At 35.6% G+C, this 27,091-nt stretch overlaps 1 protein-coding gene across 1 annotated transcript; it reads left to right on the top strand.

Annotated features, from left to right (window-relative positions):
* Nucleotides 1-17,045: 17,045 nt before the first annotated feature.
* Nucleotides 17,046-20,517, top strand: LOC140853082 (secreted RxLR effector protein 161-like). Its single transcript, XM_073247186.1, has 4 exons — nt 17,046-17,118; nt 17,700-17,940; nt 18,028-18,209; nt 20,423-20,517. The coding sequence occupies exons 1-4, from the start codon at nt 17,046-17,048 to the stop codon at nt 20,515-20,517; spliced, it is 591 nt and encodes a 196-aa protein (XP_073103287.1).
* Nucleotides 20,518-27,091: the final 6,574 nt, after the last annotated feature.

Below are 27,091 nucleotides of genomic sequence, written 5' to 3'. Positions count from 1 at the left end.
GGAAAGAAGGGGGGATCGCGTCCCCTGTTTCGGTCAAAAACAAGCCGTGCGAAGAAAAGAAAAGAAGGAAGAAGAAGAAGAAAAGAAAAGAAAAGAAAAAGGAAAAAGAAAAAGAAAAATAAAGAAAAATAAAAATAAAAGAAAGAGAAAAATTAAAATTAAAATAAAATAAAATAAAAAGAAGAAGAAGAGAGAAAAATTTTTTCTCTCTCCTCTCTCTACCTTCTCTCTCCAATTTCTCTCTCTAGATTCTCTCTCTAGACCTTTCTCTCTCTTTATGAATTTTGTCTCTCTAGAGTCTTCCTCATTCTTTGATTTCATCACAGACCGTAGAATAAACTTCAGATGAAAATAAGATGATCTGAGATTGCTCCGAAATTCGTGTGGTATGATCTGATCCCAGTCCGATCCTATTCGAAATTTGTAACACTTGATTCATATTGAGTCACCCTGATAGGACCTCTGATGATCTCGATCATGAGTGCCTCATCGGAGGGATACGAAAGTTTCTCTCTCCACTTTCTCTCTCTACTTTCTCTCTCTAAAATTTTCTCTCTCTTCATGGATTTTCTCTCTCTAGAAGTCTTATGAATCAGTGGAGGATCCAGATACTTAGATAAATCCTAATTTTGATTAATCCTAAGAGAGGTCCTCGATTTGTGTATTAGGATCAATTATCGGTAATTTCTCTATATGTGATTTTTATATTGATCAGGGTTATGAAGAGATGATTGTCTGCATATGATATCAAGTGGAATATTTTGTTAGAGAAATTCATAAATCAAAGAAGAACATTGATTTATGTGCTTGGATCAGTCACCGGTAAAGGTAAGAATCCCTGTACATGATTACTATTGTATATATGCTATTTTACTGTTGGTCTCGCATCATTGGTTTTGCATCGTCGATTTGAGATCGATGAATTTATTATACCTGAGATATTGTTATTTGATTTTGAGCATGAGTATGTTATGTCAATATATATGTATCAGAGATTGATGGCATGATTATATGGATATGACACATCTGAATTGATCATAATGCAAGACAGAATTGATTTGATGAAATCAACACATACTGATTAAATGAAAAGAAAGAGATATATGGTATGGACTAAGCCTTGTCATGTGGAACAGCCCGCCTGGAGCTTATGCCTGGGACAGCCCCCACTGGCTTACAGGTGGATCAGCCGGCCAGGAGCTCATGCCTGGGACAGCCAGCCAGGAGCTTATGCCTGGGACAGCCTCTCACGGGCTTTCGTACGTGGGACAGCCGGCCAAGAGCTCATCCTGGGACAGTCTTGAAAGACTTTTTAAGTGGATTCGATCCGGATGATGACTGAGGTATAGACTTGGATAGTCCAGAGCCAGAAAGAAAATATTAAGAATCATGTGATTATGGAAGGAGAAATGAAAGATAAGATATGAAATAATTGTTGAATAAAAAGGTTTCACCTGTTAACATATGATGATGCATCTATTTTAATAAGACAGAAGATTTATGGATGTTTGCATTATTCTGGACATTGAACATGATATTTTATATTTTATTGCTTATCCTTATTTTCAGACTATATTACTATATCAGTGTGATATAGAAATTCTTACTGGGTTGTAAAGCTTACACCTCTTCATCTTTCTTTTTCTTCTCAGAGTTACAGGACGCTTATGATTAGCTATGACTTAAATTTATGGGTAAGCAGATGGATAGATAGAGTGTCATAGTACCTGCTCAGAAGATTGAAGAAATTTAATTTATAATTATGCAAGATTTTACGAATTATTATTGAAATTAATGATATGGATGTTAAGATTGTAATGATTTAATTTGGCCTTGCATATTCTTTAGGGCTTGCTCTAAGGAGTGTGCGGCCATCACGTATCCGATCCGGATGTTGAGTTCGGGGCGTGACAGATCTCCCCAACGTCGACTTTTCCAAATCCCTGCACCCTTCCTCCCAGCTCCCAACGCCGCCGTGATGCATGCCTCCCACTACTGGTGCTACCTCGTCGACTACTGCGGCAGTGTCAACCTCCACTCACTCCACCTCCGACGGCCGGGGCGACGCCTACACGGCGCGATGTTGCCGACCTGCCTCTTCCGCGTGGGCGCGGCGGGGATCCTCCTGTCGAACGGCCGTCTCCACGTAGTGCGCACCCCCACGGGCGCACATGTCCGGGCCTGCGCTGCAGTCAACCGTCGCAGAAGCCCAACCCAATAAAACCTTTGATCTGACTTCAACCCGAACAAACTCAATGTAGGTCTCACGTTTGGCTTCGTGAACTCGAGCAAATGATTGTTTGAATTTGAACGAGAAATTTTTTGTATAAACTTAGTCTATAATAAGAAAAATACAACAGCAATAGTTTACGGTGGTTGAGCAGGTATATTGAGGTGATTACAACTACTATGATATTTTTTTTCGTTTGCTTAATATATAGCATTTGTTGTAGACTAAGTTTACACAAAGATTTCTCGAATTTGAACATGCTGCTAGATTAGATATTTTATATACGTGCCATGATCTCAAAATCTAATACATCCACATGTTGGAATTCAAACATGGGATCCACGTGGAATCATCCACAATCAGGATTAACATGAGTAGTTACCCATGTTATCCACATTCTATCCATCACCCACGTTTGACTTAAGTGTTTAGTTTACTGCTCCAAGTTGTTATTTATCATCACCCCATAACGCCAATCACATTTGATGGAGACATGATTCTTTAAGTATAAAATGAAAGATCCCCAAGCTTAGATAATCATCTGGTTACATACTGTTTAGTGAGAGATCTCAAAGTTTGGAAGCACTCTCATACAAAATAAAGCTTTTTTTTTTCCTACAATTAAGGTTCTGAAGTCTGGTACGTGATTGGGATTAAGCATAAAGAAGAAGAAAGCACACGTTGCGACTATGTTTGCAGAAGTAAAAGTCAGTTTAATCAATAGAGTTTTAGTGGTATCAATTCGCATCTGTCAATGACAGAAGGTATTTCTAATCGAATTACGTTTTCGTATTTTACGCTCCTTTTACGTTATTGAATGTTCTTATAAGAGAGTTCTATATATTGATAGCCATATTTGTACTTGCTCTTATATAATTTTAAAAGTATGAAAAATATTTTCAGTAGATTAATTGTAGAAGAATGTACTATAATTATATGACTTCAGGTCCAAAAAATACTATATTGTTGTATGTTTTATTTTTCGGTTCAGAGTGCTCTGTGAAGTTGCAATTCATGATATGGAGTAAATATTTTATCTGTTTCATTCCATGGCTAGATTTATTATTTTAATGAACTAATATTTTGATATCAAAGCAAGGTTAGGTTAGATTACCTCTGCCTTGATTTGATTGTTTTGCTGGAAAGTAAATGGATGTTGAGTTGTGTTCCATATCGGCCTTAACTAAAAAAAAAGAATGTTAAGAATACTGTTGCGTTGCTTTTCTTTATTAATGGATGCTCACATGGAGGTATACGGTGAATGCAATCAATAAAATAAAATAAAATAAAGAGAAGATGGTTGCATTTTTCAACTACACGCCATTTCAAATAGCGTGCGCACGCCATTATGCTCAGCATGTCATGCATTTTGTTGGCCGTGGTGGTGGGCAATTCTGAGACTATTTATTAAATTATAATATATTTTGGTGATCTATTCTAATATGCCTATGTACATTATGTTTATTTGTTTCGGATAAATGGATGTTTTTGATAAATGAAATGCCATATAAATTTCTGCTTATGTTCCTATAGATTTGAATACATTACAGTATGATTATTATAATTATATATGGAAAACTAAATGACATATCCACATTGTTACATTTTAAGAACGTAACATAAAAAATATATATTTGATTTGATATTTTATGATCATTACAAGTTAATTAATTAGAAATTAGCCACAGCATCTCTAATTATATCAAATTGTACATTAAGTTTTATTAGATCACGTCTGGAAGAATAACATCAAATTATGGTTAATCATAATTAATATAATAAATTTTATCTCACAAAAATTTTTATTACAGTCATATGATTAATCAGGATGAAATAATAAATCTTTTTCTTAATTTACCTACAGGGATTAAGAAAGTTATACGATTTATCAGTTTCGTCAAACAAAGTTAAATTTGAATCCTAAAATAAAAGCTTAGTCCACGAGCAATTTTTGTTGTATTGATTCATATTTTATGTTGAATCCTAAACATATATTTTTATTCAATTTGCAGCTATACCGTCAATGACTTACTTTGATTTTAAGATTGACATTCCCGAATTGAGCGGTAATAACTACAAGATATGGAGGGAGAGAATTCTCTTTCAATTGGGATGCATGGACATTGACTACGCCATAAGGAAGGAGGAACCACCTACTCCTAGCACTCTAGCTAAAGTTATCCTTTATGAATAGTAAGAGCAATCCAATCGCCTCAGTATGATGTTCATAACGACGCACATATCTGCTAGTATTCGTGGTTCTATAGGGGAGCATGACAATGTAAAGGATTTACTGAAGGCTATAGATGAACAATTCGAGTCTTCAGATAAGACCCTTGCTAGCACTCTCATGATGAAGTTATCATCTATGAGGCTCATCGAAGTCAAAGGTATTCGTGAGCATATCATGCACATGAGGAACATTGCAGCCCAACTTAAGAAGCTAGAGGTGGATGAAGGGAAGGGAACAGTTTTCCTTCGGAATGTCCAAATTGCATCTAAAAATTTTTCTACTATTCTACTTGATTAAGAATCAAATCTTTATCTGATTTGCAGTGAAATCAGAGATCAAATCTCAATTTATCTGGATTAAATCTTCACGGAGGTCTGGATATGCAAACCCTCTACTTCGCATGCATGTCAGATGCCGCAGGAAAGTGGGATGAACTCCAATGCAATTGTCTTCGCAAAACAATCAATCGAGGGATGAGATGTGCTGGTATGACTCTTCACACCAGCAGGTGGGACGTCCAAAGAGACCCCACACCCAAAAGAAGAGGGACGGCAACAAGGGGAGAGGCCAAAGGGAAGAAGGGACCTCTCTCTCTTCTCATGCCTCTCTCTCTCTCTTTCTCTCTTCTCTCAATCTGATTTGTTTGCTATGCATCCATAGGTAGAAACCCTCTCTATTTATACATGATTCTCATGATCCAATGAGAGTAGGACTCCTAACTCAAATCTGATTTGAATTAGTCCAATACTCATGAAAGAATGATTTCTATATGAGATAGAATTGTCATCACTTATGACATACACTTTGCACCCACACCCACTTGGGACGCCCCAAATAAGCACCAAATCAAGTTTTGATCATCCTTCATAAGAGGGTATTCTCAGTGCAAGTAGGAATACTCATATCTCATCCAAAATAGGTCCAATTCGAATCCGATTCGAAGCTGGTTTGAAACAATTTCGAAAGACTATCAATCCCAAACTCTTTAGGACTTTTGTACCAAGTCTAACTTAGATTTTGGACCCATTTAAGTCTAATTAATTCAGATCTAATCTAAAATTAATCAGTAATTAAATTTAATCTTTCATATGCTCCATAGATCATAGATCAGAAATTGTTCATCTCCGAGATTGAACCTGAACCTCATGTGTAGTGCTAGCTAGACATAGTCAACTCTTCAATCTCGTTTGATCAATAACTTAATTCTCAATCAAGCTGGCTTATATGTTCAATCAAATCAAGTATTTCTAAATTGGACATATAAACATAGGCCAAGTCTTTTCTACTTTGTCTGTCCTGTGTGCGTGACTCCATAGGTTCAAACACTAAGCCGGTAGCACAGGAACCAATTTCTGCACTAATCGGGATACCATCTAGCAATGATTTTTAATATCCAGATAGGTCGAATTATCACAAAGAAATATTTCAGAACCTATACATATGGTTATCACATAATTCATCCTTTTGATCCTGAATGCTCTAGGACGGTCTTAGGTTTACTGTCAACCGAGATTGCTTCATCCGCATTGTATTTCAATCGTTCAAATCCATCTCATGGATTACCCTGATCAAGGCTTTGCTGAACTAAAATTCAGTGATACATCAACTCCAATAATCTGGAGGGATCAATCTCATCTTGATTCACACACAGACTTTACAAGTGCTTGACTGTACCCAATAGTCTTTCGTCACTATATTAGAAATTCAGATAGTCCGGCATCAAAGCACAGTAAGTTACTTGCAAGTCACTATAGTGATCTCAGGTCTGAAGGGCACTATACCCATGTATTTCACGAGCAGCTCTTGACAGCAGAATGCTCGGTAGGTGAGTCACTTGTTCAATGATGATATACCCCTACATCTCACTTGTATGCCATACCAGTGTCACCACACTCCTTGGTTAAGAAGACAACCAACCCATATGGCACACAACGACTTCCACTCGATAAACGTCATCGTCCTGTAATGATGTATCATTTGATCGCGAATATATTTAAGAACTATATGATAAATCTTCTCTTTATCGCACACTAGCATAGTTTTAAAGACTTCATCACAACACAAGAGTTCAAGGAAGATATTATTTTGTGATGAAAAATAGCAAAATAATTTTTATTCATTAAATAATAATTCATATACAAAGATGAACTCAATCATCACATGATTGATTTTAGAATACAATTTTCAACAACTCCTGTTTGGACTAAAGTCAATCGAGGCATTATCTTATATCCATCTTCCATTTGAAGTCATCGAACTCTTTGATCCTGAGAGCTTTAGTAAAAGGGTCGCCTAAGTTCTTCTTTCTATCGATTTTTTGAAGTTCGATGTCACCACGGTTCACGATCTCTCGTACCAGGTGATAGGGGCGCAGAACATGTAGCATAAGATGCAGCAATGTATTCTGCTTCGCATATAGAATCGATCACAGTATGTTACTTGAAACTCTTCCAACAAACAGCTCCTTCATTCAGAGTAAATACATAGCCTAACATATTTCTGCTGTCATCACAATCTGACTGAAAATTAAAATTAGTATATCCCACAAGTTTCAGATCAGTGTCTCCATAGATAAGCCATTGATCTTTAGTATTTCTCAAATACTTAAGAATTACTTTCGTAATCTTTCAATACTTCTCATCCTGATCAGACTGGTATCTACTCACTATCCTTAGTGAATAGGCCACATCCGACCTCGTACATGTCACAGTGTACATGATAGATCCCACTGCCGAAGTATATGATATTCTACTCATGCGCTCTCTCTCCTCAGGAGTTATCGGACAATCCTTCTTGGAAAGAGTAATTCCATGACTTTTTAGAAGATAGCCTTTTTTAAAATTATCCATGTTGAACTGCTTCAACAAGGTGTCAATGTACGTAGATTGGGATAGTCCTAGCATCCTTTTAGATCTATTCCTATAGATCTTCATCCCAAGAATGTAGGATGATTCTTCCAAATTCTTCATGGAGAACTATGATGATAGCCACAGCTTCACACTCTGCAAAGCCAAAATATTATTTTTTAGTAACAGTATGTCATCCACATATAGCACAAGAAAAATGACAACAGCATCAAAGCCCACTTGTAGACGCAAGGCTCTTCTCCATTCCTAACAAAGCCATACGTTTTGATCACCTTATCAAAATATATGTTCCAACTCCTAGATGCTTGCTTAAGTCCATAAATAGACCTTTTTAGTTTGCATGCTTTCAACTCATCTGTGGATGTGAACCCTTCATGTTGTATCATATGCATCTCTTTTTCCAGCTCCTCATTAAGGAAAGTGGTTTTGACATCCATCTATCAGATCTCATAATCTAAGTGTGTGGCGATAGCAAGTATAATTCGAATGGACTTGAGTATTGCCACAGAAGAGAACGTCTCATCATAGTCAATACCATAATGCTGACGGTAACCTTTAGCAACTAGATGGGCTTTATAGATCTCTACATTTTCGTCTATTTTTTTTTCTCTTGAAAATCTATTTACACCTTATGGATTTTATCCCTTCGGACGGATCAATCAGTGTCCATACACCATTGATCTCCATGGACTCCATCTCCGACTTCATGGTCTCAAGCCATTTTTGGGAGTCGGGCCTTTGCATGGCCTCCACATAGGTGATCGAATCCTCATCATTCTCATCAAGTTCGATGGGGTCACCGTCCCAGATCAAAAAATCATAGTATCTGTCCGACTAATGCGGTACTCTTCCAGATCACCTTAATGGTGCCTCTACTGGCTCCAAATTTGATTCACCAATCAAATCTAATTCTGTGTGTGTCGATCATCCTACCTCATGAACTTCATCAAGTTCAATTTTACAGGCATTAACTCCTTCATCAAGAAACTTCTTTTCCAAAAAGACTGTCCGGCTGCTGACAAACACCTTTTGCTCTGCAGCGAGGTAGAAGTAGTATCCTTTAGTTTTTTTTGGATACTCTACGAACAAGCATTTATTGGACTTCGGTCCAAGCTTATCTATCTTTAAACGTTTAATATAAGCTGGACACCCTCAGACCCTAAGGTGTGAGAGTATCGGCTTACGTCCAGTCCATATCTCATATGGAGTTTTATCGACAAACTTGCGAGGCACCTTATTTAAAATGTAAAAGGTAATTTCTAGAGCATATCTTCAAAAAGAGATTGGCAGACTTGCAAAGCCCATCATGGATCGGACCATGTCTAACAAGGTTCGATTTCTCCTCTCGGACACACCATTATGCTTTGGTATTCCAGAAGGGGTCTACTGTGAGAGAATCCCATTCTCTTTCAGATATGTCAAGAACTCACTGATAAGATATTCACCTCCTCGATCTGATCAAAAGATCTTAATACTCTTCTCAGTTTGTTTTTTTACTTCAACACGGAATCGTTTAAACATTTCAAAAGATTCTGACTTATGCTTCATAAGATAGACATACCCACACCTCGATAGGTCATCTGTAAACATAATAAAGTAGTAGCATTCTTCTCTGACACGTATGTTCATAGGCCCACATACATCAGTATGTATTAGACCTAAGACATCGCTGGCTCTTTCACCTTTTTCTTTTACAAGGTGACTTAGTCATCTTATCAAGTAGACAGGATTTACAGGTAGGTAATGATTTATAATCATCTATCTCAAGGATATATTTCTTGATCAACCTATCAATCCTATTCTTGTTCACGTGACCAAGCCTACAATGCCAAAAGTAGAATTCACTAACATTATCTAATTTAGGATGTTTACTGACTGTGTATATTATACTAACAGATCATGATATAATGTATATGCCATGTTTCAATTGTCCATGCATAATTGTAGTATCATTCATAATGATATTACAAGAATCATCGTTTATTATAAACTTGTAATCAAGTTTGGCCAAAAGCCTTATAGAGAGGACATTCATAAAAAAGGAGGGACAATAATGACAATCATTTAACATGACACTACTGAACTCGAAGACAAGCTGTAAAGTTTTCAAGCCAGAACTGAAACAGGACTTCCATCTTCAATATTAAGGAACCGCTCGCCCTCTTGAAACTTCCTACTTACCTACAGTCCATGCAATGAATTGCATATATTAATAGGACTTTCGGTATCCAATACCCAGATAGTAGTAGTATCACAAACAGAGAATTATCAGGTGTTATCATATAAGTACCTTATGAAGCAACCGCTTGCTTCTTTCTCTTGTTCTTAAGCCTGTTTGGGTCAAGAGTAGCTATATAGGCAGGACAATTTTTTTTTCAATTACCCAGCTTCTTATAGAAGAAGCACTCTGTCTGGCTCTTGTCAACTTTTGACGGTTTACTCTACTTGAAATCGACGGCACGGGATTTTTGCATCTTTTTTTTCTTTTCTCTCTTAGAAGATCGACATCCTACAGATGAACCTCTCACTAAATTCACTGGCTCCTTCTGGAGTTGGTGATCCTTCTCAAAAGTCTACAGTATCCTAGCAAACCATAGTAGTTTACTGCAAGCTTCGTCATTCTATAATGATTGAGAAAGAGTAGATAGGATTTCGTTAGCGAATTGAAGATAGCATCCTTGCCTAACTGTTCATGCAATGAAAAATCAAATTTGCTAAGGCGTTCAATCTGCTCAATCATGTACAATACATGATCAGTGACTGAAACCCCCTCTCGCATACAGGCATTGAATACTGTGCAGGAGATTTTGTATCTTTTCGCATCCTCAGGGGTGCCAAAAGACTCATTCAACATTTGAATTATCTCTTCTGGCTATGCATCCTCGAACTTACGACTAAATTCATCGTTCATGGCTGTCCTCATCACACAATGCATGGTCGTGCGGTCATTCAGCCACTTCATGTAAGTATTTCTCACAGTATGAGGAGCATTGGCTGTAGGTCTTCAGGTGCCTGATCCATAAGGACATATAAAATTCTCTTATGCTCCAACACGATCTTCAATTTTCGATACCAACTATCGAAGTTGGGTTCGGTGAGCATATCGCTATCCAACAGCGTATTGAGGGATAGTGTGTTGGCCATAACTGAAAGAAGAAAATACTAGCCTATTAGTATATGAATTATTTTTAATTTTAAAAATATAAATTTTAATCTAAAGATTCTCTCACTATTTTTACGAATTGATAGCCTCTATCTCTAACTCGAGAAATTACACTAATTCTTTAGCGGATATCAGATTCCACATGGACTGCATTCGGATCCGAGTGTGGCTCGATCAATCCTAGTGCATCCATGGATAGGTTCATAACTAATTATTTCTTCAAACAACTTTTAGTAATAAGTTTTGCCCCAGGCATCCCTTAAGCAGGCGTGTGACACCTCCATTGAAAATTTTGGTTAGGTCCAACCATTAACATGGCACACCAAGTGCATCCAACAAATGGATATCCAGACCCGAGTGTGGCTCGATCAACCTGAGATTGATCTGAAGATATATCATGATGATTATATGATGAATGACAATTTCAATATGTAATAGACACCAAGCGTGTGGCGCCTCCAATGCCTATTTGAAATATTAAACTCATTATCATGCACCTTAATGGAAGGCAATAACCAAGTTATCTCATAACTTTATCACTTTATGGACCTAATAATTTAGAGAATTTGATTTCATTGATCTGAGGATAAGAGAAGAAGTTGATCTGCAAGCTGCAAATCCTCCCACTGACTTCATCAAGTCATGTAAAAGATTAGACACAAGCTGGTCTAAAAATACCTAAATCAGTCACACTGATTCATCTTAATGGCATGGATCTGCACGAAACGACTAGTGACCTAATCAAAACATAATCTACTATATTGGCCAGATAAGTAAGATCAGTGGGAAGGATATACCCTTAACTCACCGTAGACGCATCTAGATGAATAGCACTCAATTAAAAACCACTTGATTGAATCTGCTAAACTTACCTTAGACACCAACTGATGAATTAGTTTCGATTTGATCCACCAGAAGATTCGGACTTAACCACGGAGTCATGATCATGGTCCATTTATTAGAGTCAAATACATGGACTTGATCAAACTACAACTATTGAGATTGATCTAGAGAAATACTGACTTGATCTAATTCAATACTTGATTAGATTTAATCAATTTCTTTACATGGTCCATATATATTTCTAACCCTAGGTCTAACCCATTAGAAAGATCTGATTCATGCTAACCATTTGCCCATCATTTTATGTGGTGTCTTAATGATCTTCAATTTTCAAATCTAAATCATTCAAACTTAATTCATAATTAAGTGTATGAAACGTGTGTTTCAATCTGTAGAACTATTATACAAAGATTTCAAGTGAAGCATACCATATATTTTAACATATAAAAATAATTTTTTATAATATATTTAATAATTAAATATATATATATATATGTATGATCTAAACTTCATACATACATCCTCATATATCATGACAACCTTTAGATCTATACCATTTACATCATATGTAACATATAATTCAGATTTAAAATAATTTTATATCTAAATTTTATCTTATTATAATAAATTATAAATTACTTTAGATTTAATCTAAATATATTTATGATCAAAATAATACATAAAAATCTATTCACTTTTCTTCTTCATGAAATTGAATCACAATGACACCCCTACATGTCATAAGAGAACCCATCGAATAGGCAAAAGAGAGATTAATCTCTTCAATCTCCTATGACCGGACGGTCTGGTGATCTCATCAATCTGAGTACTAAGCTATTAAGATCTGAAATATAATTTCATACATAATTACATCAACATATAATTATTGATAAAACTATTTTATGTCATGTACATATCTTTGATTTTATCAATTATATTTTTTATTTAATCTAATTAGATTTGATGTATCATATACATCATATCATATCTGAAACACATCTTATATTGATTATAAAATATTAATTTCAGATTTGATATCATATAAAAAATTAATTAGATGCAAATATGAATACATAAGAAATAAATTTCTGATAAAATCTATTTTCGCATAGTACTGAATTTTGATAGGAATCAGATCAAATATCTATCAAAATAGATCCAATTCAAATATAAAATAAATTTTACTTCATAAAAAAAATAACAGTATTAAAATTTTATTAAAATAAATTTAAAATAAATTTTAATTTACATTATTATTCTATCAAAAATTCAGCAACAGCAGAATTCTATTATAACAGATTTATAACAACCTCAATCAACCATTGATTAGGCACCTCTAATCCAATCAAAATCAGATCAAAAATTTTATATAAATAGATGTGAGATTTAATATTTTATAAAAAATATTAATTATATCTAATGTAATTATTCTCAAAAAATTTTATTATGCATACATATATTTTAGGCCTGCTCTGATACCAGTTGAAGGGAAGGGAACAGTTTTCCTCTGGGATGCCCAAGATGCATCTAAAATTTTTTCTACTATTCTACTTGATTAAGGATCAAATCTTTACCTGATTTATAGTAGAACCAAAAATTAAATCTTAATTTATCTGGATTAAATCTTCATAGAGGCCTGGATATGCAGACCCTCTAATTCGCATGCACGTCAGACGCTGCGAAAAAGTCAGATGAACTCCAATCTAATTATCTTCACAATATAATTGATCGAGGGATGAGATGTGCTAGTGTGACTCCTCATACAAGCAGGTGGGATACCCAAAGAGACCCCACGTCCAAAGGAAGAGGAGCGGCAACAAGAGGAGAGGCCAAAGGGAAGAAGGGACCTCTCTCTCTTCTCATGCCTCTCTCTCTTTTTCTCTTCTCTCAATCTGATTTTGTTTGCTATACATCCATAGGTAGAGACCCTCTCTATTTATAGATGATTCTCATAACCCAATGAGAGTATGACTCCTTACTCAAATTTGATTTGAATTGATCTAATACTCATGAAATAAGGATTCCTACATGAGATAAAATTGTCATCACTTATGACATCCACTTTGCACCCACTCCCACACCCATATGGACACCCCAAATAAGCACCAAATCAAGTTTTGGTCATTCTTCATGAGAGAGTATTTCCACTGCAAGTGAAAATACTTATATCTCATCCAAAACATGTCCAATTTGAATCCGATTCGAAGCTGGTTCGAAATAATTTCGAAAGACTGTCAATCCCAAACTTTTTAGGATTTTTGTATCCAATCTAACTTAGATTTTGAATCTATTTAAATTTAATTAATTCAGATCTAATCTAAAATTAATCAGTAATTAAATTCAATCTTTCATATGCTCTATAGATCATAGATCAGAAACTGTTCATCTCTGAAATTGAGTCTGAACCTCATGTGTAGTGCTAGCTAGACATAGTCAACTCTTCAATCTCATTTGACCCATAACTCAATTCTCAATCAAGCTAGCTTATATATTCAATCAAGTCAAGTATTTTTATATTGGACATATAAATATAGACCAATTCCTTCCTACTTTGTCTGACTTGAGTGCATGACTTCATAGGTTCAAATACTAAGCCGGTAGCACAGGAATCAATTCTTGCACTAATCGAGATATCATCTAGCAATGATTTTCAATATCCAAATAGATCGAATTATCGCAAAGAAATATTTCAGAACCCATACACATGGTTACCACATAATTCGTCCTTTTGATCCTAAATGCTCTAGGATGGTCTCAAATTAACTATCAATCGAGATTGCTTCATCCGTATTGTATTTTAACTTTTTAAATCCATCTCATGGATTATTCTGACCAAGATTTTGCTAAATTGAAATACAACGATACATCAACTCCAATAATCTGGAGGGGTCAATCCCATCTTAATCCACACACAGACTTCGCAACTACTTGACCGTACCCAGTAGCCTTCCATCACTGCATTAGAAATTCAGATAGTCCAGCACCAAAGCACAGTGAGTTGCTTGCAAGTCACTATGGTGATCTCAGATCTGAAGGACATTAATATCCATGTATTTTGCGAGCAGCTCTTGATAATAGAACGCTCAGCAGGTGAGTCACTTGTTCAGTGATGATGTACACCTATATCTCACCTGTATGCCATACCAGTGTCACCACACTCTTTGGTTAAGAGGACAATCAATCCATATGGCATACAACGACCTCCACTCGATAAACGTCATCGTCCTGTAATGACGTATCATTTGGTCACGAACATGTTTAAGAACTATATGATAAATCTTCTCTTTATTGTACACTAACATAGTTCTAAAGACTTCATCACAATACAAAAATTCAAAGAAGATATTACTTTGTGATGAAAAATATCAGAATAATTTTTATTCATAAAACAATAATTCATATACAAAGATGAACTCAATCATCATACGATTGATTTTAGGACACAATTTCCAACAGTGGATATGTCTAAGTCTTACTTTGTGTATTTCATCCTGAACTCCCTACCTCAGCAATACAGTGCCTTCAAGATCTCTTACAACACACATAAAGAGAAATGATCAATCAATGAGCTCCCAACCGTGTGTGTGCAAGAGGAAGGAAGGTTGCTTACTGAGATAAGAGAGAGTGCACATCTGGCCACTCAAGGAAGGAAGAAGGTTCAAGCCAAATATAAGGGAAAGGGTAAAGCACCCACTTAGGCTGACATCAAGAAAGAGTCCAAGTGCTTCTTCTGTAAAAAGAAGGGGCACATAAAAAAAGACTGCATCAAGTACAAGCTTTGACCGGATAAGAAAGATAAACTTACATCTCTAGTTTGTTATGAATCTAATATGGCTGATATTTGTCATAACACTTGGTAGATTGATTCTGGTTCTACAATCCATATTTCAAATACCTTGCAGGACTTTCTGAATCACAGAAAGCCAGTGGACAGTGGGCACTGCATCTATATGGAAAACAGAGTGCGCTCACCTATGGAGATCGTTGGGATGTGCAAGCTTATTTTGAATTCTGATTTTATCTTGGATTAAGAAAAAACCTTTTACATTCCAAACTTTTCTAAAAATTTAATTTCAGTATCTAGACTTGTACCCTTTGGATATTCCTTCAGTTTTTTAGATTTGTTATACAGTATATTTTACAAATCTGATCTTGTTGGGAATAGTACAATGTCTGATGGTCTTTTCAAAATTGACTTGCAAAACAATTTCACTTATAATGCATTGCATGTTCAAAATAAAGTAGGTATTAAAAAAAATATTATAGATGAAAATTTCTCTATTTTGTGGCATCGAAAGTTGGGACAGATATCCTTTGACAGAATTAAAAGATTGATAAATGAAGGAGTACTTTGTACTCTCGATTTTATTGAATTGGAAATATGTGTAGACTACATAAAGGGAAAGCAGGCTAATATGTAAAAGAAAGGTGCTAAGAGGAGTTCAAAAATATTAGAAATCACACATATAGATATTTGTAGTTTAGATATGGACTCGTGTGGTCAGAAATATTTCATCTCCTTCATAGATGATTATTCGCGATGCATGTTTCTCTACTTGCTTTATAATAAGAATGGAGCATTAGATGCTTTTTAAGGTTTTCAAGGTAGAAGTAGAGAAACAATGCGGGAAGCAAATAAAGATCGTGAGATCAGATAGAGGAGGTAAATTTTATGCTAGATACATTGAGGATGGACAAGCATCTGGTCCATTTGCGGGGTTTCTTAAGGAGCATGGGATAGTTGCCTAATACACCATGCCTGAATCTCCAGATCAGAATGGTGTTGCAGAAAGAAAAACCCAAATATTATTAGACATGGTGTGGAGTATGCTTAGCAGCTTTAAGCTTCCTAAATCTTTGTGGACTAAAGTTCTTAAGACGGCAGCATATATATTAAACCGGGTTTCAACCAAGGCCGTTCCTAAAACGCCATTTGAGTTATGAAAAGGTTGGAAACCGAGTTTGCGACATATGCGTGTATGGGATATCTGTCTAAAATAAGAGTTTATAATCCGCAAGAGAAGAAACTGGACTCAAAGACTATAAGTGGGTATTTCATTGCATATACCAAAGGGTTCAAAGGGTACAGATTCTATTATCCATCTCATACCACAGATTTATGAAGTGAAGAAATGCAAAATTTCTTGAGAATGACTTGATTAGTGGGAGTGATCAAACTCGAGACTCATTTTCTGAGAATGATCATTCGGATGTTCAAACTCTCATTTCAAGTGATAGATTGGTTGTCATCCATAATGCACCTCAGACAGGTGTAGTACAACTAATTATTGAGACTCCATAAGTTGTCGATAACAATCAAGTAGATCTAATTGTTCAGCACTTACCAAAAAATGTTGAACAACCAATTGTGAAGCATACTCCTCAGGAGGATGATGACACAACATTAAGGAGGTCTACTAGAATAAGAAAATCGGCAATTCCTAGTGACTATATTGTGTATCTATAGGAGTTTGACTACAATGTTGGGGCCGAAAATGATCCACAAACGTTTTCACAAGCCATGAGTTATAGTAAATCAGTACTATGGTACAATGCCATGAAGGATAAGATGAATTCAACGGCATCAAATGGAGTCAGGGAATCGATTACATGGAGACTTTTTCTCCCGTATCCAAGAAAAGTTTCTTTCGTATCATTATGGCATTGGTTGCCCATTTTGACTTGGAACTATATCAAATAGATATGAAAATGACGTTCTTCAATGGAGACTTAAAGGAGGAGGTTTACATGAAACAACCAGATGGGTTCTCCTCTAATGACAGTGAGCATTTGATCTGCAAGCTCAAGAAGTCCATATACGGATTGAAACAAGCCTCCCGTCAGTGGTATTTGAAATTTCATGATGTTATCTCTTCATTCGATTTTGTAAAAAATATCATGGATCAATGTATATACCACAAGGTTAGTGAGAGTAAAATTTATTTCTTCATTCTGTATGTAGATGACATTCTACTTGCAACCAATGATAAGAGGTTACTACATGAGGTAAAACAATTTTTCTCTAAGAGTTTTGACATGAAGGATATGGATGAGGCATCTTATATCATTGGTATTAAGATCCATAAGGACAGACCTCGAGGCATTTTAGGTCTATCCCAGAAAACTTATATCAATAAATTATTAGAGAGATTTTAGATGAAGGATTGTTCACCAAGTGTGCATCCATTATGAAGGATGATAGGTTCAGTCTGAACCAATGCCCGAGGAATGACCTGGAAAGGAAATAAATACAAAATATTGCATATGCATCGGTTGTTGGAAGTCTTATGTATACTCAAATTTGTACAAGATCTGACATTGCATTTGCTATTGGAATGTTAGGAAGATATTAGAGTAATCCAGGTATAGACTACTGGAGAGCTACGAAGAAGGTGATGAGGTATCTTGAGGGGACCAAAGACTACATGCTCATGTATAGGAGATCGGACGAACTAGAAGTAGTTGACTACTCTGGTTCAGACTTCACTGGATGTATCGATTCACGAAAATCGACTTCAGGATACATCTTCATGTTTGCTGGTGGAGCTATTTCTTGGAAGAGTGTCAAGCAGACATTGACTGCTATATCTACCATGGAGGCAGAGTTCGTCACTTGTTTTGAGGCTACCTCACATGGTGTGTAGTTGAAGAGTTTCATTTCTGACCTTAGAATTGTGGATTCAATTGCTAGGCCATTGAGGATATTCTATGACAATTTAGCTGCTGTTTTCTTGGCTAAAAATAATAGAAATAGTAGTCGAAGCAAGTACATTGACATCAAGTTTTTAGCCATAAGGAAATATGTTAAGAAAAATAAAGTGGTCATTGAACACGTCAGCATTGAATTGATGATTGCTGATCCTTTGACAAAAGGCATGCCACCAAAGAGTTATAAGGATCATATAGATCGTATGGGACTTGGTTCCATCATATAATATCTGTATAGATTTTTGTTATAATGAAACTCCTATTCAGTATGTTATTTCTCATTTTTGTTGTATACATTCGGTTTGAGAATAACAAATTGGACCTAGAATAAACATAAGGTTTATTCATTAAGTTGTTTTGGGATGATGATAAAGAAATAAAGTGCATCGTGATGCATAGAAGACAATACTCGCTTTTAGAGGACTTGTCGCTATGATTCATGCATTTTGTTTCTCTTAAGGATAGATTTGAGGATTTGGACAATGATATAAATTGGTATACAAACCAAGTGGGAGAATGTTGGAATTCAAACATGGGACCCATGTAGAATCATCCACAAGCAGGATCAACATGAGTAGTTACCCATGTTATCCACATCCTATCTGTTATCCACGCTTGGCTTAAGTGTTTCGTTTACTGCTCCAAGTTGTTATTTGCCATGACCCCATAACATCAATCACATTTTATGGAGACATGGTTCTTAAGTATAAAATGAAGCGTCCCCAAGCTTAGATAATCATCTAGTCACATACCATCTAATGAGAGATCTCAAAGCTTGGAAGCACTTCCATACAAAATAAAGCCATTTCTTTTTCTACAATTTAAGGTTCTAAAGTCTAGTACGTGACTGGGATTAAGCGTAAAAAAGAAGAAGGCATACATTGCAACTGTGTTTGCAGAAGTAAAAGTCAGTTTAATCAATAGAGTTCCAGTGGTATCAATTCGCAGCTGTCAATGGCGGGAGGTATTTCTAATCGAATTATGTTTCCATATTTTACACTCTTTTTACATCATTAGATGTTGTTAGAAGAGAGTTCTGTATATTGATAGTCATATTTGTACTTACTCTTTTATAATATTAAAAATCTGAAAAATACTTTCCGTAGATTAATTGTAGAAGAATGTACTGCAATTATATGACTTCATGCCTAAAAAATACTATATTGTTGTATGTTCTGTTTTTCGATTCAGAGTACTCTGTGTAGTTGCAGTCCATGGTATAGAGTAAATATTTTATCTGTTTCATTTTATGGCTAGACTCACTGTTTTAATGAGCTAACACCACATACTTACATTTTTCTTGAAGTTTAATGTACAGGTAGATACTACGGATGACCTTAAAAAGAGAGAGAGAGAGAGAGAGAGAGAGATGGGTGAAAACAATGCCCTAGTTCTTCAAACAACTAATCTTCGAGGGTGAAACATAAAGATTTTGGATGGTAGTAAAAGATAAAAAGGAGGAGAAGAAGAAGTTGGAGCTTTGCAAGAGCAAAAGTGGCATTAGAATGTGGGATAGGGATGTTCGTCATGACTCATTATATAATCAAATCACACAGAGAGAGAGAGAGAGATCCATAGGGGTGCTCGGGTTGGCTTGTGGTCAACCTGGACTTGTTTTTTTATTTTTTAGTAGAAAGGCATAACCTTTATTTCTACAGAGATAGAACATACAAAAAGTACCCAAGAACAGGCTGCCATGTAAACAAAATAGCAGTTTATTACAAGTAACAAGGCTGTAACTTTGCAAAAGCCAGACCTTGCAGACATAGACCAAAACCGATGGAAATAAGAAATATGAGAAAAATACAAGGAACCGGTAACAAAGAAGCAAAAGATTACAGTAGATGTACGCCTCAAAGGCGATAAGTTGGAAACATGAAAGCAAGTGAATCTATCATGGCATTGGACTTGTTTAAAAGAAACCTCGAGTTGGCTTAACCTGATCTCACCAAATTGGCCTTATAACGTGAGCTGATCTTCAAATCCAGGCAACCTTGTTATCCTCTGTTTAATCGGCCATCAACAAACTATAGTCAGACGGTCAAAAACATTTGGCTGATAAAGATTTGTTGAATTATTTCCATGATAACACTTGGAAGGTTAATGTTTAGCCATTCATCACTCTCAATAGAAGCCTTGTGCAGATGGCTTGCCGCTGAAATTAACTTCCTAAATGAAATTATCAGGACACATAACGGTTATTTGCAAGAACAACCGCCCGAGAAGGAATTGCTTATGCGAGCAACCACTTGTAATTATCAAAAAAGGGAGTTATCAAGACTTTATACAAACCCTCCAAAATGAAGTTATTATTGGAAATAACTTGCAATTTGCATGATAAAATCAATTTATCTCTTCTACTAAAACATTTTACACAGCTTCGACTGGATATCGGTCCTCTGCTAGAAGTGATTGGCTTGATGATCGCCCTCCCAGAATTCCAGGAACTATATTCTTTCTTGCTAATGAATGACCTTTAAACCATCCATAGATATAGTTCCAATTCTTCTTGAGGAATGAAGGTTCCATCGGCTGTCACACATAGACGTTGAGGGTTCCAGAGTGAAAGTTTAACCTACATCAATGTAGAGGTAATAAAAGAACCCACAGATTGGAGGTTCAACCTATTTGAGCATGAAGGCCAGAAAACTTATAGAATGAATGGTCTTCCCATGCATAGAGTTTCCGTGTTTTGTGAAGTCAATGTTGGATATCTTTCAAGCATCAAGAAAGCAGCGAGAGTCTCACTTGTAAGCAAAGAAGTTGACTCGCTCCTTTTATATAGGGTTCGAGGGCAGAATCAATTGTAATTGAAATAGCAGAGATGATTTATCCCTCCCCCATTGTTATGATTAATTCTTTTATTATATTGTATCATAATCATACTTGATCAGATTTATTCTCTCTCTCTCTCTCTCGTTTCTTTCGTATAAGGTTGCAAGTGGATTGGGTTAGCATGTGACCCGACTAAGTTCGATTCATTTTAAAAGATTCGTAGAGTCGGTTCGGATTCTAAAGTTGGATTCATTATTCTATTTTTTGGATCAAGACTGGATTTACTGAATTCAGACTCGACCTGACTTGAATCTAGTAAACCATTGGGCCCGAACATGTTTAAGCCTCTAAATTATAATGTAAGACTTTTATAGGCAACATCTTTAATATAAAGATGAGTTTAAAATTATTTTTATATTCTAATTTATTTTGAGAGTAATATTATTTATTATCTATTTTGACCGTTAATAATAGTTGGCTATATAGTAATTAAAACGTAGTTAGTGATATTTGACCTAGACACGCATTTTTTGGATTGGAGCCGGATTATATATGGATCCGACTTGACCCGAATAGCCTATTGAATTGAAATTTTGGTCATAGATCCGACTCTATTCGACCTAATCTTCTTTTGGGTTGGCTCTAGATTCAATATTAGGACTCCATCAACAAACCGAGTAAGATTGGGATCACTCGTAATTCGATCCAACCTAACCCATTTGCATCCCTACCTTCATATATCAATAGCTCAACAAATCTTCAAAGTCCTCTTACTTGAGGCATGGAAAAGAACCTAGGTGTCTCTGGTCAATCTAGCCATGATCGGTCACGAAAAGGAAGTAGCTAAAATGTGAAACACCTTTAATAAGACCTATTCTCCTAACATTTTAACACTATATAAAAGCATCTGCATCTCTCAACTCTTCAATTTTTATAATAAAACTTATTAAATTTGCTCTTTAAAGACTTAAAGAATGCTAAACTTCTAGTAGTAGGGGATTTTAATGTTGTTTGATTTTAAGGAGTCTAAGAGGAAACTAGTTATACTATCATGCATTTCTGCTCTTATATACAATTCATATAATAGACTATTAGTTATGTTAGCACTTATATGCACAGAAATGCAAACTTTCATGCATGCGTGTGTTCAACAAGCATGCACGCATATATATATATATATATATATATATATATATATATATATATATATATATATATATATATATATATATATATATATACATGCATGTACGTGCACACATACAACATGCAATATTCTAAAGTCTAAAAGATGACAATTAGCTTAATTTTGGGTCCATGACACTTACTCAAGCTTAATAACAATGGTCCTCCTATCATCAAAAGAGGAAAGAAAAAAAAAATAAAGAAGGAAAAGTTCTCGAGATTCCCCCCGGCACACGACAATTTAACGGGGACCAGCCCATCCCCCTGTTGTGGCATTTGGCTCCCGGACGGATGAAGTTATTGATACCGAACCCCCCGGCACAAGACAATTTAACCGGGACCAGCCCATCCTCTTGCTGTCGCATTTGGCTTCCGGACGGATGAAGTTATTAATATATACCGATCGAGTCTGAGTCCCTGAGATGGAAGATTTGGAGCAGCCATTGTTGCATTGATAATTTGGCAGGTGGATGGATGCAAACTAACCGGGTCCGGAAGAGTAGGTATTGGAAAGACTGACAAGAAAGGACAAAGATGCCAACCCAAGGCCAAGCCTAGGCTTGCCATCTTAGAATGCCTACAGAGGCTGCCCTACCGATTACTTTAATCTGAGGTTCTGTACTGTTTTTTTTGGTTGCTTTGCAGGACAGTCACTGTACGTTTCTGAAATTGCAAGTCTGTTATTTTGTGATGATGCTTGCAATTTTAAGAAAACATACATACCAGTCAATAAAATTTCCAGATTCCAAAAATTTAGACCCGTATCTCTGGTCTCCTCACAAGAACTAGATTTTGCTATGTTCTTTCTCTGCTCTGGAGGAGTCAGCCTCTTTCTCTACTCTACCATAAAAATTAATGAGTGCATCTTCTATATCTAAGTTTTTGCCGACTTCTTTCTTAAACCCTCTTCTCCATCCTATCTAATTTTTCCATTTCTTTATTCTTTCCCTCTATATTCACTCTCACCTATCTCAAATTTTTCTTTATATATCTTCTTTGCTGAGAAAATAAACTCAATCCAGCATTTCTTATTTCCACTTCCTTCTTTGCATTATTATAGAGATATTTAAAAATGGTGCTTTGCTAGTAAAAGTTTGCAAACTAGAGGTAAGGTTAATTTTTTATTTTTTCATGAACTATATAGCTTTAAATTTTTTGCATATCGATATTGGTGTAGTATATAATTTGAGTTTTCACGGCAATATATAAAACTCATATGCCAATTTATAATGCAGTTCATTACAAGACTGTAAATATAATGTGAAATGTATCGTGTATATACATGATGTTATGTGAACAACCATTATGAACCATTTAGAGTGGTCATGAATTTATTTTGTTTATAGAGTAATTATCAAATATTCCAATTATAAACAATAGTTTATAGTAAATAAGTACTTAATGAGGTAAGAGAGAATAAAATAATTGAAAAATAAATAATATGAAGTATTGCTAGCATGCAATATTTGTGCATTCATTGAAAAAATTCAATGCATATAATAAGCAATCCAATGTACACAATAAGAAACATCAATCCGTCCAAGTTAATTTTCACAAATTTATAAGGACGTGATATGCAATGAAATTGAAGAGGGGATGTCGAGTGGAAGCTTCTAGGGTTGCAAGTATACATAGTGTATAGGGCAGGCATATATAATGTATATAGCACATAGCATTAGAAAAAATACAAGCAATAAAACAAAGTCTTTTGAACAAATTGTCTCATTATCCACTATTTCAAGTTTCTAGTTTAATTGAAAATTATATTTTTTATAAACTAAAAACTTGATGTAGTGGATCACGAGACAAGATTTGTACTAAAGTATTTGTTTTTATTGCTCGTACTTTTTATTAGAAACATATACTACGTGCAATACGTGTGCCTGTCACATACACTAAAATTGTCTACCATGTGCATTGATACTTCTCATTGCATGCATTGATACTGCTTATCGTATGCAATGAGTGTGCTAATACTGTGAAGCACCGGTGGTGCATATCAGATATCTTTTCGATCATTTTGATCTCTCTCAACTCATTCTAGTACTTCCTAATTGTAAGTTATAGTTTGTGCTTGCTCTATAAATATGCGTGCATACATACATACATACATACATATTCGGTTATATGATAAATTAAAATTATGCAAAAAAAATTGAGTTACATACATCATCAAAAAATAGAAAATTAACCTTATCTCTCTTTTAGAAAATTCTACTAACAAAGCACCGTCTCAAATTTCTGTATTGTAGAAGTGGGAATCAGAGGTTGAGTTTGTTTGCTATGTAACAAAGATAGAAACGAAATTTAAGATATGTTAGAGCGAATATAGAAATGAAGAATTAAAAATAAGAAATTCTAAAGAGGACAGAGAAAGGGTCTAAGAGAGAAAACATGTTAAAAGCCAACAACAAAGATCGAGAAGATTTTAACTTTGTTTTTGTGTTGAAGTAGAAAAATAGGTTGATTTTTTAATAGAGATATGGCAAAATCTGGAAATCCTATTTAAGATGGCATGGGTGTGAAGTAGATCCACGAAAATGGAAGAGCATGGGAAAAAGATTAGATTGAATTCTAAGGTTTTAGAGGGTATTTTAGGAACTTGGATGTTTTCTATCCATATTTAATCATTTAGTTAAAGCTAACCGATAAAACTAATAACAAAACTCAATTGAAAAGAAAGAATCAGATTTGTAATTTTAGAATATTTAGTGACTGTCTTGTAATTTCATTTTTTTTCCCTAATGAATTGTACTGCAGTTGAGTCTTCCACAGCCTGAAGCCAAAGACCAGCAGGACCCCCCAACATGGGACCCTGCCAACCCCCTACTTATATCTTTTTCCCTGGCAGGACATCCCTTCCTGAAATCTCTCTCTTCCAAATTTTAATTAAATAAATCTGTCTATATATGTATAGAAAGTCGCAGAGACACAGCTCCTTGTGAAGCGTGACAACGATAAATTTACACAAAAATTAGACCCCAAGTTTCTTCAGTCAAAGGGGCACAAAAAGTGAGAGAGCTTGCTAACCCACCTCCTGCTTGGCGGTAACAAGAGAGCATCAGGAGTCAGCTTGAAATCTGGGCCTTTCTTTGACTCTCATTAATGATAAATTCTTGTACTTTTACCAATAAAAGGATTAATTCTTGTATGATTAATTAATTTAAATTTAGTTCTTTTTATTTAATTGAATCCGTTTTTAGGTAAAATAGATTAATGGAGTGAGTAAATGGATGTGTTATTTGTACCAGTATTTTAGTCAAAATGAAGAGGGATGAAATTTTTTTTTGGGTGAACAGAGGGTTGAAATTTTTAATAACTAGAAATGAACAAAATAACAGTCAATCAAAAAGAAAAAAAAAATTATGTATTTAATTTAATAAAATATTAAATTTTAAGATAATTTTATTTTAAAAAAATTTCAAAATCACCATATATGCAAAAGTCCGAAGTACTCCAAAAGAGCTGTCACTTTGTCAGCAGCTTGTGCGCCGTTAGATGTGGCACCTTGTTGTTGGGTTTGTATGCCGCGCTACGCAGATACGTATTATATTTTAAAACTATAAATATTCGGTCAACGGGATAGAAAGGTGGATAGCAAGATTAAAATTATATCATGAAATAATCAACCCTTCAGTTCTCATTTTCACTGCTGCTTCTGATATCGATAATATTTATAGTATATTTTTTAATCATCCTTCACTTTTTGTTTGCAGGATTGTGCTGATGATAGGTGTTGCAGGATGGGCATCGGAAGTATTGAACCCGAAAGTCCCATACCGGATATAATCAAGGGACTCTACTGCTTAAGTACTACCACTCCCCCTCTCCCACGTGAGGCACCTTTTGTGGGGCAAAACCATGAGGGGCAGCGTCGTGGTTCCCTGTAGCGGGTACGCGCTGTTTCAGAACGGACAATACCTCACGCTGGGTGGAGGAGATTGGGTGTGTACGACTGGGCACGTAGACCTCAACAATTGGCGCCGTCTGTGGAAACCCGTCCCCTACCTACGCAGTAGACCTCCCTTGCTGGGGGGCTCTGTTGCAGGATGGGCATCGGGGGCATTGAGTCCGAAAGTCCCATACCGGATACAATCAAGGGACTACCACTCCCCCTCTCCCAGATGAGGCGCCTTTTGTGGGGCAAAACCGTGAGGGGCAGCGTCGTGGTTCCCTGTAGTGGGCACGTACTATTTCAGAGCGGACAATACCTCACGCTAGGTGGAGGAGATGGGGTATGTACGACTGGCACGTAGACCTCAACAATAGGTAGCAAGTACCAACTAAATATTGAATAACTTTATCCACTAGTTAGCTAGCTTAGATGTGAATACCAATAATTAAAGTGATGCAAAAAAAATAATCAACCATTCAGCATCCATACACAACAATAAGCTACATTTGGTAGAGGATTATTTTTCAAGGATTGTCCTTTTTATTGTAGATGGGAGAGTCTATTGTAGGAAATAAATTACTTTTTGATATTTGGTTGGAGGCATAAGTAGATGAATAAGAATATCAGTTTCCACGATTATTTGAATTTTATCACGAGGACAAAATTATCCTTTCTGTTTTTTTCTTTTTTTCTTTGGTGTATTTAGAAAGTGGATCGAGCCAGAACAATATTTGGAAGAGACAAGTTCTCTATGTTTCGTAGAATAATTCTATTTCACCATTTTGGTGGAATAAACTTATCCAAATAACCAGCCTTTCAAAGTATTTGGTGGGATTTATCATGTGTAACAATTGCAGCCTGAGGTTGCGATTGGTAGATGGATAAGTGAGAGGTTATCCCTCCAAATGAAGGGTTATCCTGTCAAACACTCTAGCAGGCCATGGAATAGCCCTATTCGAAAAAAATTACTTATTCAGATAGTTCTGTTCCACCAAAATAGCTGAATAAAAACATGGTATAGGAGAAATTGTTCTTTCCAATTATAATTTGATCCCAATCTACTCTTTAAACACCCCAACAAGTGGAAGGGCAGTTTTGTCCTCATGATAAAATTCCAATAATACACTCATTTCTTCCTCCACTTATTGCACTAACCAAGAGATAAAAAGTAACTTATTACATGGAATAGACT

The sequence above is a fragment of the Elaeis guineensis genome, chromosome 13 (assembly GCF_000442705.2).
Source record: "Elaeis guineensis isolate ETL-2024a chromosome 13, EG11, whole genome shotgun sequence".
Lineage (NCBI taxonomy): Eukaryota > Viridiplantae > Streptophyta > Magnoliopsida > Arecales > Arecaceae > Elaeis > Elaeis guineensis.
This window is presented reverse-complemented; position numbering and strand designations above follow the sequence as displayed.

Bases quoted from the DNA above. Each gene is read 5' to 3' on its own strand.
- LOC140853082 (XM_073247186.1), top strand. From the start codon at position 17,046: ATGACGTTCTTCAATGGAGACTTAAAGGAGGAGGTTTACATGAAACAA. The intron at 17,119-17,699 runs GTGAGCATTTGA...AGAGTAATCCAG, and splicing joins TGGGTTCTCCTCTAATGACA to GTATAGACTACTGGAGAGCT. The intron at 18,210-20,422 runs GCATGCCACCAA...CATTTTACACAG, and splicing joins TGCTGATCCTTTGACAAAAG to CTTCGACTGGATATCGGTCC.